This window comes from Oncorhynchus kisutch, unplaced genomic scaffold (genome assembly GCF_002021735.2).
Source record: "Oncorhynchus kisutch isolate 150728-3 unplaced genomic scaffold, Okis_V2 scaffold2080, whole genome shotgun sequence".
NCBI classification, from domain to species: Eukaryota; Metazoa; Chordata; class Actinopteri; order Salmoniformes; family Salmonidae; genus Oncorhynchus; species Oncorhynchus kisutch.
The window spans coordinates 8,075-28,329 of NW_022264025.1; the positions used below are offsets into that span (position 1 = coordinate 8,075).

Sequence of the window (20,255 nt, forward strand, 5' to 3'; positions counted from 1 at the left end):
TCTCCACTACTCTCTCCTCTGCCCCCTCCTCTCTCTCTCTCCACTACACTATCCTCTGTCCCCTCCCCTCCTCTCTCTCCACTACTCTCTCCTCTGTCCCCTCCCCTCCTCTCTCTCCACTACTCTCTCCTCTGTCCCCTCCCCTCCTCTCTCTCCTCTGTCCCCTCCCCTCCTCTCTCTCTCCACTACTCTCTCCTCTGTCCCCTCCCCGCCTCTCTCTCTCCACTACTCTCTCTTCTGTCCCCTCCCCTCCTCTCTCTCCACTACTCTCTCCTCTGTCCCCTCCCCTCCTCTCTCTCTCCACTACTCTCTCCTCTGTCCCCTCCCCTCCTCTCTCTCTCTCTCCACTACTCTCTCCTCTGTCCCCTCCCCTCCTCTCTCTCTCTCCACTACTCTCTCCTCTGTCTCCTCCCCTCCTCTCTCTCTCCACTACTCTCTCCTATGTCCCCTCCCCTCCTCTCTCTCTCCACTACTCTCTCCTCTGTCCCCTCCCCTCGTCTCTCTCTCCACTACTCTCTTCTCTGCCCTCCCCTCCTCTCTCTCTCCTCTGTCCCATCCCCTCGTCTCTCTCTCCACTACTCTCTCCTCTGTCTCCTCCCCTCCTCTCTCTCTCCACTGTCCCCTCCCCTCCTCTCTCTCTCCACTACCCCCTCATTTCTCTCTCTCGTTCTCTCTCTCTTCCTGACATATAGCATCAGGCCTGTTGAGTTTGACTCAGGTCACATCTATGACGTGACAAACTTTTAAGCAGATAAGATCAGTTAAATCCACATAACAACAGGAAACACTGACGTTTAGAAAAACTCCACAGGAAACTGCTGGCAGAGCAGCAAAGTTACACATATAGTGTGTCCTATAATATCACCTCTAACTTTCTACTGCTTCAGTTCACCTCTTATAAGGGTTTACTGGACAACTTGAATAAGGTCTGGATGTCTTATATTGAAACAGTACAACTAAAGGAGTCTGTGTTGAAAGGTTGTCCACTTCCTGTTTTCAATAGCTGCTGGGTTGTTCAGTCCTGCCCTGGGGGTCTGCTGTCCTGTGTGTTGTCACTCTGGCCTTGACCTAACACACCTGAAACCAATAATGAATGTTTCACTAAGACCCTAAAGCTGAGTGGGATGTGTTGGGTTGGGGGCTCTGCAGGGCAGTGGACGCATAGGGACAGAACAGGGAGACCCAGCTATATTGTGTGGATGTTAAAGAGCTCTACAGGACGACTAGGTCATATGAGATAAATTATATGGAGGATGTAATGTAGTGTATATTGTGTGGATGTTAAACAGCTCTACAGTTCTACTAGGTCATATGAGATGAATTGTGCTGTTTCTGTGTTAATGTATGTGCAGGTGTTTCCAAACCTTTCCCTTGGGATGAAAACAAACAAAAGGTAGGAATGAAATTGTGTTGGAGAGAGTTGAGTTATGTACTAGACTGGTGGGAGTCAGGGAGAGAGTTGAGTTATGTACTAGACTGGTGGGGGTCAGGGAGAGAGTTGAGTTATGTACCAGACTGGTGGGGGTCAGGGAGAGAGTTGAGTTATGTACTAGACTGGTGGGGACTGGAGAGAGTTGAGTTATGTACTAGACTGGTGGGGGTCAGGGAGAGAGTTGAGTTATGTACTAGACTGGTGGGGACTGGAGAGAGTTGAGTTATGTACTAGACTGGTGGGGACTGGAGAGAGTTGAGTTATGTACTAGACTGGTGGGGGTCAGGGAGAGAGTTGAGTTATGTACCAGACTGGTGGGGGTCAGGGAGAGAGTTGAGTTATGTACTAGACTGGTGGGGACTGGAGAGAGTTGAGTTATGTACTAGACTGGTGGGGGTCAGGGAGAGAGTTGAGTTATGTACTAGACTGGTGGGAGTCAGGGAGAGAGTTGAGTTATGTACTAGACTGGTGGGGGTCAGGGAGAGAGTTGAGTTATGTACTAGACTGGTGGGTGTCAGGGAGAGAGTTGAGTTATGTACTAGACTGGTGGGGGTCAGGGAGAGAGTTGAGTTATGTACTAGACAGGTGGGGACTGGAGAGAATGAGTTATGTACTAGACTGATGGGGGTCAGAGCGAAGGTTGAGTTCTGTACTAGACTGATGGGGTACTAGACAGGTGGGGTCAGGTAGAGGGTTGAGTTCTGTACTAGACAGGTGGGGTACTAGACAGGTGGGGTCAGGTACAGGGTTGAGTTCTGTACTAGACAGGTGGGGGTACTAGACAGGTGGGGTCAGGTAGAGGGTTGAGTTCTGTACTAAACAGGTGGGGGTACTAGACAGGTGGGGGGTACTAGACAGGTGGGGTCAGGTAGAGGGTTGAGTTATGTACTAGACAGGTGGGGTCAGGTAGAGGGTTGAGTTCTGTACTAAACAGGTGGGGGGTACTAGACAGGTAGACAGGTAGAAAACACATGTTGACTCCCCCTGTAGAGAAACATCAACGCCATCCTCCTCTTTCATGTATCTTACATGTCTATGACTCTGTCATACAGGACACCAATGCTATGGGTGACAATATAATAAACCACACAGTATCTAGAACTACACAATTATTAAATATTTACTGACTAGAAATATAATAAACCACACAGTATCTAGAAGTACACAATTATTAAATATTTACTGACTAGAAATATAATAAACCCACACAGTATCTAGAACTACACAATTATTAAATATTTACTGACTAGAAATATAATAAACCACACAGTATCTAGAACTACTGTCTGACCATAGTATTCTATGCTTTCCTTGTTATGTTCGTTAGGTCGGGGTGTGACATGGGTGATGTATGTGTTTTTGGGCTTGTCTAGGGGTTTCGAATGTTAATGGGGCTGTTTCCTTTCTAGGTATATTGTATGTCTATGGTTGCCTAGATTGGTTCTCAATTAGAGGCAGCTGTCTATCGTTGTCTCTGATTGGGAACCATATTTAGGCAGCCATATTCTGTGGGTACTTTGTGGGTGATTGTTTCTGTGTCTGTTTCACCACACGGTACTGTTTCGGTTTGGGATTTGTACGTCCTCGTTTATTGTTTTGTATTTCATTAGTGTTCAGTGTTTGTCTTATTAAAATCATCATGAACACGTACCACGCCGCATCTTGGTCCGATCCTTCCTCCTCTTCAGACGAAGAGGAGGAAATCAGACGTGACAACTACACAACTATAAAATGTCAAAGTGAACTTAAATGCTGTTTGGCCCTAAACAGACAGGACACGGTGGCAGACTATCTGACCACTGTGACTGATAGAAAACAGAGAAACAAATGGACAATGTGAGCAAGGCCTTGCTATTGAGAGAGGTCACCATAGGCAGAGAGAAGACAGGCTATGTGCCCACTACTCACAAAATGAGGTGGAAACTGAGCTGCACTTCCTAACCTCCTGCCAAATGTACAACGATATAGGAGACATATTCTCTCATATTACAAGGCACCCAAAATAATTTGAAAACAAATATAATATTGACAAGCTCCTGTATCTGTCAGGTGAAATACCACAGTGTGTAATCATGTCAGCAGAATGTGTGACCTGTTGTGATGAGAACAGGGGAACCAGTGGAGAACAAACACCACAGTAAATAAAACCTAGGACGAGATTTATCACTTTAGTTCATTTCCCTTGACATTTGTACTTCTACTAGTTGTACACACAGCTCACACTCTCCTACACACCAGCTGGCTGAGAGGAGCTTAGTGGAGCCAGGTGGCTGAGAGGGCCCTAGTGGAGCCTGGTGGCTGAGAGAGCCCTAGTGGAGCCAGGTGGCTGAGAGGGCCCTAGTGGAGCCAGGTGGCTGAGAGGGCCCTAGTGGAGCCGGCTGACAGAGGAACCTAGTGGAGCCGGCTGACTGAGAGGGTCCTAGTGGAGCCGGTTGGCTGAGAGGGCCCTAGTGGAGCCAGGTGGCTGAGAGGGCCCTAGTGGAGCCTGGTGGCTGAGAGGGCCCTAGTGGAGGCAGGTGGCTGAGAGGGCCATAGTGGAGCCGGTTGGCTGAGAGGGCCATAGTGGAGGCAGGTGGCTGAGAGGGCCATAGTGGAGGCAGGTGGCTGAGAGGGCCCTAGTGGAGCCGGCTGACTGAGAGGAACCTAGTGGAGCCGGCTGACTGAGAGGGCCCTAGTGGAGCCGGTTGGCTGAGAGGCCCCAAATGGAGCCGGCTGACTGAGGGCCGTTGTGGAACAGGCTGGTTGAGAGGGCCCTAGTGGAGCCGTCTGGCTGAGAGGGCCCTAGTGGAGCCGTCTGGCTGAGAGGGCCCTAGTGGATTCGGCTGACTGAGAGGGCCGTTGTGGAGCAGGCTGGTTGAGAGGGCCCCAGTGGAGCAGGCTGGCTGAGAGGGCCTTAGTGGAGCCGGCTGGCTGAGAGGGCCCTAGTGGAGCCGGCTGGCTGAGAGGGCTCTAGTGGAGCCGGCTGGCTGAGAGGGCCCTAGTGGAGCCGGCTGGCTGAGAGGGCCCTAGTGGAGCCGGCTGGCTGAGAGGGCCCTAGTGGAGCCGGCTGGCTATGAGGACCCTAGTGGAGCCGGATGGCTGAGAGGGCCCAAGTGGAGCCGGCTGGCTGAGAGGGCCCAAGTGGAGCCGGCTGGCTGAGAGGGCCCAAGTGGAGCCGGCTGGCTGAGAGGGCCCAAGTGGAGCCAGGTAGCTGAGAGGGCCCTAGTGGAGCCGGCTGACTGAGAGGGCCCTAGTGGAGCCGGCTGACTGAGAGGGCCCAAGTGGAGCCAGGTGGCTGAGAGGGCCCTAGTGGAGCCGGCTGACTGAGAGGGCCCTAGTGGAGCCGGCTGACTGAGAGGGCCCAAGTGGAGCCAGGTGGCTGAGAGGGCCCAAGTGGAGCCAGGTGGCTGAGAGGGCCCTAGTGGAGCCAGGTGGCTGAGAGGGCCCTAGTGGAGCCAGGTGGCTGAGAGGGCCCTAGTGGAGCAAGTGTCACAAGTGTATATCAGTATAACAAAATCCTACCTGTGCTCCACAACAGGGTCATCAGTACCACTGCAGGTATCATATCTGCCTCTAACTGGGGCTCCACAGTCTGCTGTCATGAAGAGAGGACTGATGTGTGGAAAATACTGCTAGGCTATATGACTTCTCTCTCATTATGTCCTAACTTCAATGATGTGAGATTAACTTCTTATCAACTTATCTTGGATCAGTGGTTGAACACACTACAGCAAACTGATATGTAAAAAAACTCCACAGGAAACTGCTGACAGAGCAGCAAAGTTACACATAGTGTCCTATAATATCACCTCTAACTTTCTACTGCTTGAGTTCACCTCTTATAGAATATTGGCTTAATGTTCCAGCACCTAAATAGAAACAGTACCAGCACCCAAAATGAGTACTGATGAGGTCTCATGTTAGAGCAGGAGAAGGGGGGATGTGGTGTAGAAGCTAGAGGTCTGTTACCCAGGTCAACTCAACAGGCCTGATGCTATATGTCAGGGTCAGACTGGGCTGGGCCAAGAGAGGAACAGGTTACTGGTTATGATGACATCACTGGTGAGAAGTCAGTGATACAAATATATTCAGTTGATTTAAATGTTTGTCTCTCTCTCTCCTCCCCTGTCTCCTTCTACCAACCCAGTCTGTTAGTAAGAATTATCTCTCTCTCCTATCTCTCTCTCCCTCCTCCCCTGTCTCCTCCTCAGTCTGTCAGTGAGTAAGAATTATCTCTCTCTCCTTTCTCCCCTGTCTCCTCCTCAGTCTGTCAGTGAGTAAGAACTATCTCTCTCTCCTATCTCTCTCTCTCTCTCCCTTCTCCCCTGTCTCCTCCTCAGTCTGTCAGTGAGTAAGAACTATCTCTCTCTCCTATCTCTCTCTCCCTCCTCCCCTGTCTCCTCCTCAGTCTGTTAGTAAGATCTCTCTCTCTCCCTTCTCCCCTGTCTCCTCCTCAGTCTGTCAGTGAGTAAGAACTATCTCTCTCTCCTATCTCTCTCTCCCTCCCCTGTCTCCTCCTCAGTCTGTCAGTGTGTAAGAACTATCTCTCTCTCCCTCCTCCCCTGTCTCCTCCTCAGTCTGTTAGTGAGTAAGATCTCTCTCTCCTATCTCTCTCTCTCTCTCCCTCCTCCCCTGTCTCCTCCTCAGTCTGTCAGTGAGTAAGAACTATCTCTCCTATCTCTCTCCCTCTTCCCCTGTCTCCTCCTCAGTTTGTCAGTGAATAAGAACTATCTCTCTCCCATCCTTGTGGTTGATTAAAGACCCCCCCCATCCACAAAAGGGGACATATCTGCGTATGTTGTGGTCTTGTGAATTCTGTCTGAATTCTGGTAAAGAGGATGCTCTTTTATCTCAGCATGTCTACAGATTCTCTTTTCTCCCTGTATTTGTTGGCTTGGAAATGTTGATACCGGAGACAGTTATCAGAAGAAACTGTGTAACCAAGCATTTATAGAGGCTGAGAAATGCATTATAATGAATTGGAGGGTTGGTTATCCTCCAACAATGTCACAATGGACGGCAGAAATGTCTCCTTATGAATCACTACATTTGATTTACTGGTCAACGTTCATGAGGTCAGGATGCCTTATATGGAAAAGTGTAGGACAAAAGGATTCTGTATAAAAAACATGACCACTTCCTGTTTTCAACAGCTGTTGGGTTGTTCAGTCCTGGTGGTCTGCTGTCCTGTGGGTTGTCACTCTGTCCTTGACCTAACACACCTGAAACCAATAATGAATGTTTCACTAAGATCCTAAAGCTGAGTGGGATGTGTTGGGTTGGGGTGGCGGAGGACGGGCCGACCCAGATACACCTTACAGTATGTACAAAAGTATGTGGACACCCCTTCAAATTAGTGGATTTGGCTATTTCAGCCACACCCCTTCCTGACCTGTGAAAAAAAATTGAGCACACCGCCATGCAATCTCCATAGACAAACAATGGCAGTACAAAGGCCTTACTGAAGAACTCAGTGACAATCAACACGTCACCATCATAGTAAGCTACCTTTCCAACATGTCTGTTGGTCTAATTTCTACTTCAGCACAAGAACTGTTCGTCTGGAGCTTCATGAAATGGGTTTTCTACAGCAGAGCAGCAGCACACAAGCCTAAGATCACCATGTGCAATGCCAAGCGTCTGCTGGAGTGGAAACACTTTCTATGGAGTGTTGAATCACGTTTCCCCATCTGGCAGTCCGTACCACAAACCTGGGTTTGGCAGATGCCAGGAGAACGCTACCTGCCCCAAAGCATAGTGCCAACTGTAAAGTTTGGTGGAGGAGGAATAATAGTTTGTTGAGATCGATGTGGAAGAACTTTACTGGCCCTCACAGAGCCCTGACCTAAACCCCATTGAATACCTTTAGGGATGAATTGAAATGCCGACTGCGAGCCAGGCCTAATCGCCCCACCTCACTAATGCTGTTGTGGCTGAATGGAAGCAAGTCCCCGCAGCAATGTCCCATCTTCTAGTGGAAAGTCTTCGCAGAACAGTGGAGGCTGTTATAGCAGCAAAGGGAGCGACCAACTCCATATTAATGCCCATGATTTTGGAATGAGATGTTAGATGAGCAGGTGTCCACATACTTTTGGTCATGTAGTGTACATTCCCCTTCCATGCAAATGTGTAACTCTCTTTGCAGATGAGATTAAATCACATTTTTTTTTTATTAAATCATTTTTTAAATCATTAATTTCAGAGGTCAGGGGTCAAGCTGAGCTGGACCAAGAGTGGAAAAGGTTACTGGTTATGATGACATCACTGGTGAGAAGTCAGTAAAGACAAGATATTCAGTTGGCTGCATGTTAGTCTGTCAGCCCTATCTCTGTTGACATCTCACTTTCTCTCCACGCCTTCTCTCTCTCTCTCTGTTCCTCTCTCTCTCTTCCTGACAGATAGCATCAGACCTGTTGCCTTGGTAACAGACCTCTATCATCTACACCCCCCTTCTCCTACTCTAACATCAGACCAATATAATATATAATATGTCAAGTATTAGTAGTTCCATAAAACACTACTTGTTATTGGGGTTAGAATGGTTTGTTTGGACACATGACTTTCTCCATGTGGGATAATAAAGTTGACTAATATTGAACTGCTATAATCACTGTAGATGTATACTCTACCTACCTGGTGGACTGACACTTTGAGCCTGGAGATCTGAGGAGAAAGAGAGAGACAGAGGAGAAAGGGAGAGAGAGACAGAGAGATAGAGAGAAAGGGGGGAGTCAGAGGAAGAGAGAGGAAGAGGTTAAATCAACATAACATGACCTTTCATGATATGATGGGGATGACAGTGGTATGTTGCAACAACACCCATGTGTAAACACATACGCCATCTCTCCTCCACCCTTCTCTCTCCCCTACCCTCCTCTCTCACCTACCCTCTTCTCTCCTCCGCAAATCTCTCTATCCCCTCCCTCCCATCATCTCTACTCTACCCTTCTCTCTCCTATCCTCCACTCTCCCCTTCTCTCCTTTCTCCCCTCCCCTTCTCTCTACCCTACCCTCTATCCCCTACCCTCCTCTCTCCTCTACCCATCTCTCATATCTACCCTCCTCTCTCCTCTACCCTCCTCTCTCCTCTACCCTCCTCTCTCCTCTACCCTTCTCTCTCCTCTACCCTCCTCTCTCCTCTACCCTCCTCTCATATCTACCCTCCTCTCTCCCCTACCCTTCTCTCTCCTCTACCCTCCTCTCTCCTCTACCCTTCTCTCTCCTCTACCCTCCTCTCTCCTCTACCCTCCTCTCATATCTACCCTCCTCTCTCCCCTACCCTCCTCTCTCCTCTACCCTTCTCTCATATCTACCCTCCTCTCTCATCTACCCTTCTCTCATATCTACCCTTCCCTCTTTTCTCCTTCTTAAATATCTCTCCCCTACCCTCCTCTCTCACCTATCTTGCTCTATGCCCTCCTTTCCCATCGCCCCTCCCTTTCTCTCTCCCCTCCCTTTCTCTCTCCCCTCCCTTTCTCTCTCCCCAACCCTCCTATCTCCCTACCCTCTCTCTCCTCCTCCTCAAATCTCTCTCCCCACCCCTCCTCTCTTCTCATCTCTCTCTCTCTCATTCTCTCTCTCTTCGTGACTTATAGTGTTGAACCTGTTGATCTTGACTCAGCTCATAGACCTCTATCATCTACACCCCTCCCTTCTCCTACTCTAACATAACACCAATATAATATATAATACATCATATATACTCTCATTAATTTACATATAGACAGATACTATCAATCATTGACACACTGAATATACAACAGTCAGATGCATGACACCATCACAACTTAACTGACATTAGTGCCTGTCCCCAGATGGACAGTTAGACTACAGTAAAGTACATTTACAGGTGATCACATCATTGTCCTGCTTTGAGACACATTTTTACTGACTGCTTCCAGTTGCATGTTATTTTACTAACCCTGCAAATTATAATATATCTTACAATATCAAATCATATCTCAGTAACTGTTACAAGTGTATATCAGTATAACAAAATCCTACCTGTGCTCCACAACAGGGCCATCAGTACCACTGCAGGTATCATATCTGCCTCTAACTGGGGCTCCACTGTCTGCTGTCATAAAGAGTGGACTGAAGAGTGGAAAATACTGCTAGGCTATATGACTTCTCTCTCATTACGTCCTTACGTCAATGATGTGAGATTAACTTCTTAGCAACTTATCTTGGATCAGTGGTTGAACACACTACAGCAAACTGATATGTTAAAAAAACTCCACAGGAAACTGCTGACAGAGCAGCAACGTTACACATAGTGTCCTATAATATCACCTCTAACTTTCTACTGCTTGAGTTCACCTCTTATAGAATATTGGCTTAATGTTCCAGCACCTAAATATAAACAGTACCAGCACCCAAAATGAGTACTGATGAGGTCTCATGTTAGAGCAGGAGAAGGGGGGATGTGGTGTAGAAGCTAGAGGTCTGTTACCCAAGTCAACTCAACAGGCCTGATGCTATATGTCAGGGTCAGGCTGGGCCAAGAGAGGAACAGGTTACTGGTCATGATGACATCACTGGTGAGAAGTCAGTGATAAAAATATACTCTCTCTCCCCCTCCTCCCCTGTCTTCTTCTACCAACCCAGTCTGTTAGTAAGAACTATCTCTCTCTCTCCCTCCTCCCCTGTCTCCTCCTCAGTCTGTCAGTGAGTAATAACTATCTCTCTCCTATCTCTCTCTCCCTCCTTCCCTGTCTCCTCCTCAGTCTGTCAGTGAGTAAGAACTATCTCTCTCTCCTATCTCTCTCTCTCCCTACTCCCCTGTCTCCTCCTCAGTCTGTCAGTGAGTAAGAACTATCTCTCTCTTTCTCCCTCCTCCCCTGTCTCCTCCTCAGTCTGTCAGTGAGTAATAACTATCTCTCTCCTATCTCTCTCTCCCTCCTCCCCTGTCTCCTCCTCAGTCTGTCAGTGAGTAAGAACTATATCTCTCTCCTATCTCTCTCTCTCCCTCCTCCCCTGTCTCCTCCTAAGTCTGATAGTGAGTAAGATCTCTCTCTCTCTCCCTCCTCCCCTGTCTCCTCCTCAGTCTGTCAGTGAGTAATAACATCTCTCTCTTTCTCCCTCCTCCCCTGTCTCCTCCTCAGTCTGTCAGTGAGACGAGAGAAGAGGAGAGGGGGGAGAAGGGGAGAGGGGAGAAGAGGGGAGAGGGGGGAGAAGAGGAGAGGGAGAGGGGGGAGAAGAGGAGAGGAGAGGGAGAGGGGGGAGAAGAGGAGAGAAGAGGAGAGGGGGGAGAAGAGGAGAGGAGAGGAGAGGGAGAGGGGAGAAGAGGAGAGGGAGAGGGGAGAGAAGAGGAGAGAAGAGGAGAGGGGGGAGAAGAGGAGAGGGAGAGGGAGAGGGGAGAAGAGAAGAGGGAGAGGGGAGAAGAGGAGAGGGAGAGGGGGAGAAGAGGAGAGGGAGAGGGAGAGGAGGTACTGTTTGTCACACACCGTTCCACTCAGAGGACTCTACCTTTTGTTATCAAGTGGGGTTTTCCACCATATTTAGTTACCAGTCATTTCAGTGAAGGGAACAAGTGCACACTTCAGGAGAAAGGAGAGATAATTGGGACAATGCTTCTTTCTAGTCTACAGTCCTGCGTCTGTGACACCAGATTACCACCTAGTGGCCATAAGAGGAACTGTCCTGTCAGTGTGTTTTTACTGCTGGGTCAAAACAACACCTGACCTGCAAACAGGATATGATTCATGTGTGAGTACTAAAAGCATATGAATATAGTATATTATAGTATATTTATTATATATGTGGGTCTGATAAGTAAACACTCTTAATGTTTGCTGTTTTATCACTCTGAAGAACATTGGACACTATGTAACCAAACACATGTGAAACCTCATGATATGAGTGATAAGAAGTGTTTAAAAAGGTGAGTTCTGAACCCTGTAGACGACTGCACTACTTCTGAAGAAGACCAGAGTCCTTTCAGAATGAAGACTGCTATAGTTCTGACGGTGTTGCTGTTCTGTCTGTCTGGGGCCTGGACTCAGGGAGAGAGTGGAGGGGTGACTAGTAGTTCTGTCTGTCTGTCTGTCTGTCTGCCTGTCTGTCATTCTGTCTGTCTGTCCGTCCATCCGTCTGTCTGTCTGGGGCCTGGACTCAGGGAGAGAGTGGAGTATGTACACTTAATCACCAAAAGTATGTGGACACCTGCTCATCTAACATCTCATTCCAAAATCATGGGCATTTGCATGGAGTTTGTCCCCCCTTTGCTGCTATAACAGCCTCCACTCTTCTGGGAAGGCTTTCCACTAGATGTTGGAACATTGCTGCTATAACAGCCTCCAGTCTACTGGGAAGGTTTTCCACTAGATGTTGGAACATTGCTGCTATAACAGCCTCCACTCTTCTGGGAAAGCTTTCCTCTAGATGTTGGAACATTGCTGCTATAACAGCCTCCACTCTTCTGGGAAGGCTTTCCACTAGATGTTGGAACATTGCTGCTATAACAGCCTCCAGTCTTCTGGGAAGGCTTTCCACTAGATGTTGGAACATTGCTGCTATAACAGCCTCCAGTCTTCTGGGAAGGCTTTCCACTAGATGATGGAACATTGCTGTGAGGACTTGCTTCCATTCAGCCACAAGAGCATTAGTGAGGTCGGAAACTGATGTTGTGCGATGAGGCTCGCAGTCGGCGTTCCAATTCATCCCAAAGGCGTTCAACGTCATTGAGGTCAAAGGTGTTTGACGTTTTTAATGTCAGGGCTTTGTGAAGTTCTTCCACACCAATCTCAACTAACCATTCATGTATGGATCTCGCTTTGTGTACAGGGGCGTTGTCATGCTGAAACAGGAAAGGGCCTTCCCCAAACTGTTGCCACAAAGTTGGATTCCTCTAGAATGTCATTCTATGCTGTAGCATTAAGATTTCCCTTAACTGAAACTAAGGGGCCCAAACCATAAAAAACAGCCCCAGACCATTATTCCTCCTCCACCAAACTTTACAGTTGTCACTATGCATTGGGGCAGGTAGCGTTCTCCTGGCGTCCTCCAAACCCAGATTAGTGCGTTGGATTGCTAGAAGGTGAAGATGATTCATTACTCCAGAGAATACGCTGTGAGTTTTACACCTCTCAAGCCGATGCTTGACATTACCCATATTGATCTTAGGTTTGTATGCAGCTGCTCGGCCGTGGAAACCCATTTCAGGAAGCTCCTGACAAACAGTTTCTTGTGCTGATGTTGCTTCCAGAGGCCGTTTGGATCTCGTTAGTGAGTGTTGCAACCAGGTACAGACGATTTTTACACGTTACACTCTTCAGCACTCGGCGGTCCTGTTCTGTGAACTTGTGTGGCCCACTACTTCTTGGCTGAGCCGTTGTTGGTCCCAGATGTTTCCACTTCACAATAACAGCACTTACAGTCGACCAGGCAGCTCCAGCAAGGCAGGAATTTGACAAACTGACTTGTTGGAAAGGTGCCATCCTATGATGGTGCCACGTTGAATGTTACTGAAAGCTCTTCAGTGAGGCCATTCTACTGCCAATGTTTGTCTATGGAGATTGCATGGCTGTGTGCTTAATTTTAAACACCTGTCAGCAACTGGTGTGGCTGAAATGGCCCAATCTACTAATTTGAAGGGGTGTCCACATACTATTGTATATATAGTGTATTCACCCAGCTGTCGGGTCCAGGAGAATATCACCTGTGATGCTGTCTGGTCCAGGAGAATACCTCCTGTGATGCTGTCTGGTCCAGGAGAATATCACCTGTGATGCTGTCTGGTCCAGGAGAATATCGCCTGTGATGCTGTCTGGTCCAGGAGAATATCACCTGTGATGCTGTCTGGTCCAGGAGAATATCACCTGTGATGCTGTCTGGTCCAGGAGAATATCACCTCTCACAATATTGGGACGGCAGGGTAGATTCATAAAGTGGAGTGATGATGTTATGTAAGGATCAGACTGTATAGGCTATATTACATGTATATAGTGTTCAGTTGGGGCAGCAGGGTAGTGGTTAGAATGTTATATCAGGATCAGACTGTATAGGCTATATTACATGTAGTTAGTGTATTATTGGGGCAGCAGCCTAGTGGTTAGAATGTTATGTAAGGATCAGACTGTATAGGCTATATTACATGTAGTTAGTGTATAGTGGGGCAAAAAAGTATTTAGTCAGCCACCAATTGTGCAAGTTCTCCCACTTAAAAAGATGAGAGTGGCCTGTAATTTTCATCATAGGTACACTTCAACTATGACAGACAAAATGAGAAAAAAAATCCAGAAAATCACATTGTAGGATTTTTAATGAATTTATTTGCAAATTATGGTGGAAAATAAGTATTAAGTAATAAGTAATAAGTATCACTGGTTAGCGGACAAATCAGGTTGTTGGTGCTGTTGAAACAACCACAACTAAAAAAACACATGGAAATGGGAGATATATTTTACCTCCCTGGTTAGAGGACAACCTGCAGAAGACAGGCAGCTACATTTTGGAGAGATGCATTTACATTTAGAGGTCGTTAAACAAAGGAACGCAACACTTATTTTTCATCACTCATCGATATCATGTTGAAATCATTTGTGTGAGAGTCTGGAGATGAGTTTGTCCTGTTAAAACTAACAGCTCAAAAACCACATGGAATCTGAATCTATCATGAAACAACTCCATCATTAATGTATTTTCTGATGTTTGATCAGAGATCTTTTATCAGAGTATCTCTTGTCACATTGACCACAGCTATGAGGTTTCTCTCCTGTGTGTGTTCTCTGGTGTACAATCAGATGACTAGATGTAGTAAAATTCTTCCCACATTGTTCACAACTGTAAGGTTTCTCTCCTGTGTGTTTTCTCTGGTGAGATAACAGGCTGCTTGACTGAGTAAAACTCTTTCCACATTGATCACAGCTATAAGATTTCTCTCCTGTGTGAATTCTCATGTGTACTTTTAGTGAATTTGATCTTAAGTAACTCTTCCCACAGTCAGAGCAGCAGTGAGATTTCTTCCCTGTTGGTCTCCACTGGTGTTTCTTGAGGTGTTCTGATCGGGAGGGACTCTTCTCTGCCTCATGATGTTGTTGAGGCTCCCCAGAGGATCCACGATAGTCACGTCTCTCTCCTGTGTGAACAACAAAGTCAGACAGATGGTTAAAGGCCCACAACAGCAGAAATCCACTGTAAAAGGTGATGCCAACAGCATAGCCATGATGTTGTACAACAATTGACGTCTGTAATGAATGTTAAAATTATTTGATAATTGTCTTAAGACAGTCAAGTGAGCAACAATAGTCATATTTTGTCTTGTTTTCACATTAGTAGTAACATCGATGATTGTAGGCTATAAATAGGTTATTACAGTTGCTGAACCCCTAAGCAGTGTGCCAGGCAACCTTTGGTCACCAATATAGGCCCCTTTCTGTGTTTGCTAAAATAGGCGCTCAATGGCAATGCACACGCAATTTGGTTGCAGAAACCGCTAGTCATACCAATACCATAGACCTACTGTAGGACCCATAACTTCCCCTAACAACAACATAGACCTACTGTAGGACCCATAACTTCACCTAACAACAACATAGACCTACTGTAGGACCCATAACTTCACCTAACAATAACATAGACCTACTGTAGGACACATAACTTCACCTAACAACAACATAGACCTACTGTAGAATCCATAACGTCACCTAACAACAACATAGATCTACTGTAGGACACATAACTTCACCTAACAACAACATAGACCTACTGTAGGACCCATAACTTCACCTAACAACATAGACCTACTGTAGGACACATAACTTCACCTAACAATAACATAGACCTACTGTAGGACCCATAACTTCACCTAACAACAACATAGACCTACAGTAGGACCCATAACGTCACCTAACTACAACATAGACCTACTGTAGGACCCATAACTTCACCCAACAATAACATAGACCTACTGTAGGACCCATAACTTCACCTAACAATAACATAGACCTAGCATTATAAATAATTTAATATTTCAGGTGAAACATGGAAACTAAAATGTGTTTGTCATGACATTTCACAACCTGATCACCAGATATTTGTGTGAATAATCCCACTAGGCTCCTCTGTAATGTGTTGTCATTCTAAATGTCCTGAATGAAGGAAAATAGCTCTGTGTTGTACAATAGCCTGTCCATTAAGTAACAGTTCTCTACACATGAGCTAAGTATCTCCGTGTCCAAACAGAGTAACGAGACGCTACTGTAAATCAAGCAGACAGTAAAATTATAAACGTATTCATAGTGTAGTGAATTCAGGGGGAAGTCCTGAGCTGAACTCAAACCTGGTCCAGCGACTGTCAAGCCAACACTTTAGAAATGTTACGAAAAGATGTCTGAACTTCTTGATGAGGTCGCTAGGTTTTGGGTTGAGGTTGCTACAATAGCTTTCTCTATGAATGTGAGAGTGGTTACATTTCTCCAGCCCCCATCCCACAGCTGTTTACTAAACCAAGTCTCAGGGCAGCCATTTTGTTGCTGTTTAAATCCTAAGTTGTCCCTTTTAAAAAGCCAAATCAATCGATCAACCAATCTGCAGTTCAAACAATAACAAAGATGGCTCTTTCACTCCATAAACTGCATCCTACTCTCTCTCCGCTTCCTCTTCTTTTACTGTAACATCCTCCTCCTCTTTCACTCTGAACGAGTCTTCCTTTTCTTCCACTGAAACGTCTTTCTCTTCTTCTTTCACGGTAACAGCCTCACCCTCTACTTGTTTTTGTATTGTAACATCCTTCTCTTCCTCCTCCTCTTTCAGGAGAACTTCTTTCTCCGTCCAGAAGGCCTCCTCTTCTTTAGCAGGAGGAGAGCAGCTTAGTGAACTCATGGTCGGAGATGTTCGTTTTGATGTTCATTTTGACCCGAGGCATATCTTTTATCACAGCCAAAATGTGGTTTATTCCATTTTTCATGACTTTGTCAATCAACTTGTTCTTAATAAATCTAAATCCTGGTTTAGTGTTTCTGTATCATTATGGACTTTTAACAAACTCAAATCCTTTGGAGTCATTTTGACTCCAGCCAAAAGCACCTTTGATAAATAGGACGTTTATTTCAAATCAGAATCACATTTTATTGGTCACATACACGTGTTTAGTAAATGTTATTGCAGGTGTAGCAAAATGCTTGTGTTTCTAGCTCTGACAGCAGTAATATCTAACAAGTAATATCTAACAATTTCACAACATATACCCAATACACACACATCTAAGTATTTGAATGTAGGTTTCTCTGTAGACATGATCCATACCACCAGAGGGTGGAGGGGCACCTGTGTCAGTGGTTTTGACCAGATAGACACCTGCAGACACACAGTATAGTGCCAAGGCAGCAGCTACTCTTCCTGGGGTTTATTATGGATCCCCATTAGTTCCTGCCAAGGCAGCAGCTACTCTTCCTGGGGTTTATTATGGATCCCCATTAGTTCCTGCCAAGGCAGCAGCTACTCTTCCTGGGGTTTAATATGGATCCCCATTAGTTCCTGCCAAGGCAGCAGCTACTCTTCCTGGGGTTTATTATGGATCCCCATTAGTTCCTGCCAAGGCAGCAGCTACTCTTCCTGGGGTTTAATATGGATCCCCATTAGTTCCTGCCAAGGCAGCAGCTACTCTTCCTGGGGTTTAATATGGATCCCCATTAGTTCCTGCCAAGGCAGCAGCTACTCTTCCTGGGGTTTAATATGGATCCCCATTAGTTCCTGCCAAGGCAGCAGCTACTCTTCCTGGGGTCCAGCTAAAATAAAGGCATTTGTACCATTTTAAAAACATGACAATAAATTGACAACACACTGTGTCCTCAGTCACCTTGTCCCAGAGAGGTTTACATGGTTATCAAAACATCACACCAGGGTGAGTCTAAACAAAACACAGCCCTGTGGGGAAAATGAATGGAACCATCTCCCTGTTTGACCTCTAGTTGTTATGGATATTATGACTCTACAGAGACACACAGTGGACGTGTCAAAATATGTTCCATTGATAAATCACACTTTATTTAACCTCAATGTCATCTTGTGTTTACATGGCATTGTAGATTGTAGCTGTATATAGGATGTATTCTGGATGTTTTCAGTGTGTTTTTAACCCTTTCAGACAATGGATTAATCACAATTAAAAATAGTGCACTAACATTACACAAAGTGAACTCAAGTCTGACAGCCCAAACAAACACACACAGTCTCAGTCAAAAACACAAGTCAGAACACAGCCTCTCGATTCTCTCATGTGTTTTCAGGTTCTCTGACTGGGAAAATGTCTTTCCACAGTGAGAGCAGTGGTATGTCTTCTCCTCCTGTGTATTTGTATGTATTCCTTCATGCTCTTTCAGGTACCTTAACCGGGTAAATCTCTCTCCACACTGGGAGCAGCGGTACATCTTCTTACCTGTGTGTGTCCTCTCATGCTTGTTCAGGTTTCCTACCTGGCCAAAACTCTTTCCACAATGGGAACATTGGAAAAGCTTTTCCCCTGTGTGTCCCCTCTCATGCGTTTGCAGGCTCCCTAACTGGGTAAACGACATTCCACATTGGGAACAGTGGTAAGGCTTCTCTCCAGTGTGTATTCTCTTATGTGTTCTCAGGCTCCCTAACTGAGTAAAACTCTTTCCACACTGGGAGCAGTGATGTCGTCCTGCTGGTTTGGACGTCTCGGGGTCTGGTTTCCCTGAAGGACTCTTCCTGCTGTCAGAAGGAGAGTCTGGTCTCTCTCCTGTCAAAGACAAACAGATGATTTAATTAAACAGAGACCTGAATGAAACCTCCACATGATAAAAGTTCCTATGACGTTTAATCTAGACTAGATCCCTCAATCACCTAAAGTCACTTTTCACAAGTGTTATTAAAGCCACTACAAAATGCAGGTCTCTGTGTGGTTCTTAGTCAGAGAGGCCTATAGAATGGTCTAGAATGTCATTGTATGTTGTAGCGTTTACACCAGTCCAGCCTACGCTTGACACTCTAGCAATGATTAAGTACTTTATGATAACGCGGAAATTAAATAAACGATTTGGTATCATTTTTATGATGGAAGATTGAATAAGTGTGCTTCAAACGGTTTGCTTGTAATGATTTGTAGCCATCGTCTCGACTACCTGTGCATGAGAGTCCATTCAACTCAGTTTCCCTACCTGAAAAAAACGCCATTCCGTAAAGTGTATTCGCGCACGCAAATTCAGGAAGAAACCGAAGACCAGATGGCCTGACCGCGTTTTGCGACAGTCGGCTCACTTGACTGCAGTCAACGGTGGGCTGGAAATCGCCTCCAGTTTAGTACAGTGGAATTGCAGTTATGAATGAAGGCAAGTCCATTCCGTGAGACATTTAAGTTGTGATTTTGGGTGCAAATCCATTGTTAAAGTTTTGTTGTTGGCCAGCTTCTTGATGCTATTCACATCTTACAGTGTAGCTTTATCAATTCCTACATTAAAAAACGGCATTTAAGCTCAGAACTAGAGTAGAATGCCGTTTTAAAACCACGTATCAGTTCAACAACTATTTTCAAGACAGGACTTACTGGTGTTACTCAGATCTTCTGTCTCCTCCTCTTCTTCCCTCTCAGAGACAGTTATCTCTCCTTCATTCACTCCAAAAAAAGTATAATCGTTTTCTTCCTCTTCTTTCTGTGTAACAGCCTCACCCTCTACTTCTTCGTTTACTGTGACATCCTCCTCTTCATTCTCCTCTTTCACGACAACGTTCAGCCAAATACCTTCTTTCTCCTTCCAGCAGACCTCTTTTTTAGCAGGAGGGCAGCAGCTTGCTGAGCTCATGGTCGGGGATGTTAGCCAGCTAACCTAGCTAGTTAGCGACTAGCCTAGTGATAGGCTCATTTATCAAGCCAGCTACCGTTACCTGACTAAACGGAAATATGACATGAAATGGGGAAACTAGTTAAAAGACAGAATTATGTTCCAAATACAGAAGTGAATATAGACCGAAGCAGTCTGAACAGCTTGAACGTTTCCGCTAGGAAGCTACCGAGGTGGCTGACGAGATGTTGTTGAAGAAGCGTCCCGTCCACTACATTATACGTCACTCTGATAGCATCGCCTGAAAAACGCATATCGCCATCTGTTGACTGGAGTGGTTAACGCAGATAAATGTTTATTTTATTTCCAGACAAAAAGTGCATTTTTAAATTTCTTTCATTAAATAATAATATAATAGTCAGACAACTGCAGATTTGTAATAAGTATGAATTTAAAACCTACTTCTACATTCTACCAACCCAACAGATGTTTCTACTACAGGGAATATTAACCAATGAGGTGGGTCTTTCCACATTCTACCAACCCAACAGATGTTTCTACTATGAACACTTTCAGGTTAATTGAAGGTAAATTCCCAAAAAGCCTAAACAGGTTTGGTCATTATCAGGTATTGGAGCGTTGAAAGACGATGCACAACAACGGTTTCTTCCACGAAACCACGACTTCAATAACCACCGCGGTCAAAATAACTAAAGTAAGTCGCCATCGAAATGACTCCCGCTACAATCGACCTGTTCGCAACACATTGGTATTGGGATCTGACCTCATTGATCTGTCAGTAAGCTATGTTTACATGGGTATTGGGATCTGACCTCATTGATCTATCAGTAAGCTATGTTTACATGTTTACATGGGTATTGGATCTGACCTCATTGATCTGTCAGTAAGCTGTTTACATTGGTATTGGGATCTGACCTCATTGATCTGTCAGTAAGCTATGTTTACATGGGTATTGGATCTAACCTCATTGATCTATCAGTAAGCTATGTTTACATGGGTATTGGATCTAACCTCATTGATCTATCAGTAAGCTATGTTTACATGTTTACATACTCTGTCTCTGTCTCTCTCTCTCTCTCTCT

At 45.7% G+C, this 20,255-nt stretch overlaps 1 protein-coding gene across 2 annotated transcripts; it reads right to left on the reverse strand.

The window, feature by feature from the left end:
- Positions 1 to 17,372: 17,372 nt before the first annotated feature.
- On the reverse strand, positions 17,373 to 19,471 carry LOC116369161 (gastrula zinc finger protein XlCGF7.1-like). Of its 2 annotated transcripts, none has more exons than XM_031819369.1 (2): positions 18,927 to 19,471; positions 17,373 to 18,113 (listed from the first exon to the last, which is right to left on the reverse strand). In XM_031819369.1, exons 1-2 carry the CDS (start codon positions 19,171 to 19,173, stop codon positions 17,590 to 17,592), a joined length of 771 nt encoding a protein of 256 aa, XP_031675229.1. In that variant the 5' UTR covers positions 19,174 to 19,471; the 3' UTR covers positions 17,373 to 17,589. The 2 variants fall into 2 exon arrangements, with proteins under 2 accessions (XP_031675229.1, XP_031675228.1); XM_031819368.1 differs by having other exon boundaries at positions 18,918 to 19,468.
- Positions 19,472 to 20,255: the final 784 nt, after the last annotated feature.

Excerpts from the sequence above, each read along its gene's own strand:
- LOC116369161 (XM_031819368.1), bottom strand. The coding sequence starts at position 19,173 with ATGAGCTCAGCAAGCTGCTGCCCTCCTGCTAAAAAAGAGGTCTGCTGG. Across the intron at positions 18,114-18,917 it reads AGAAGATCTGAGTAACACCA|GAGAGAGACCAGACTCTCCT; the intron begins GTAAGTCCTGTC and ends TGTCTTTGACAG.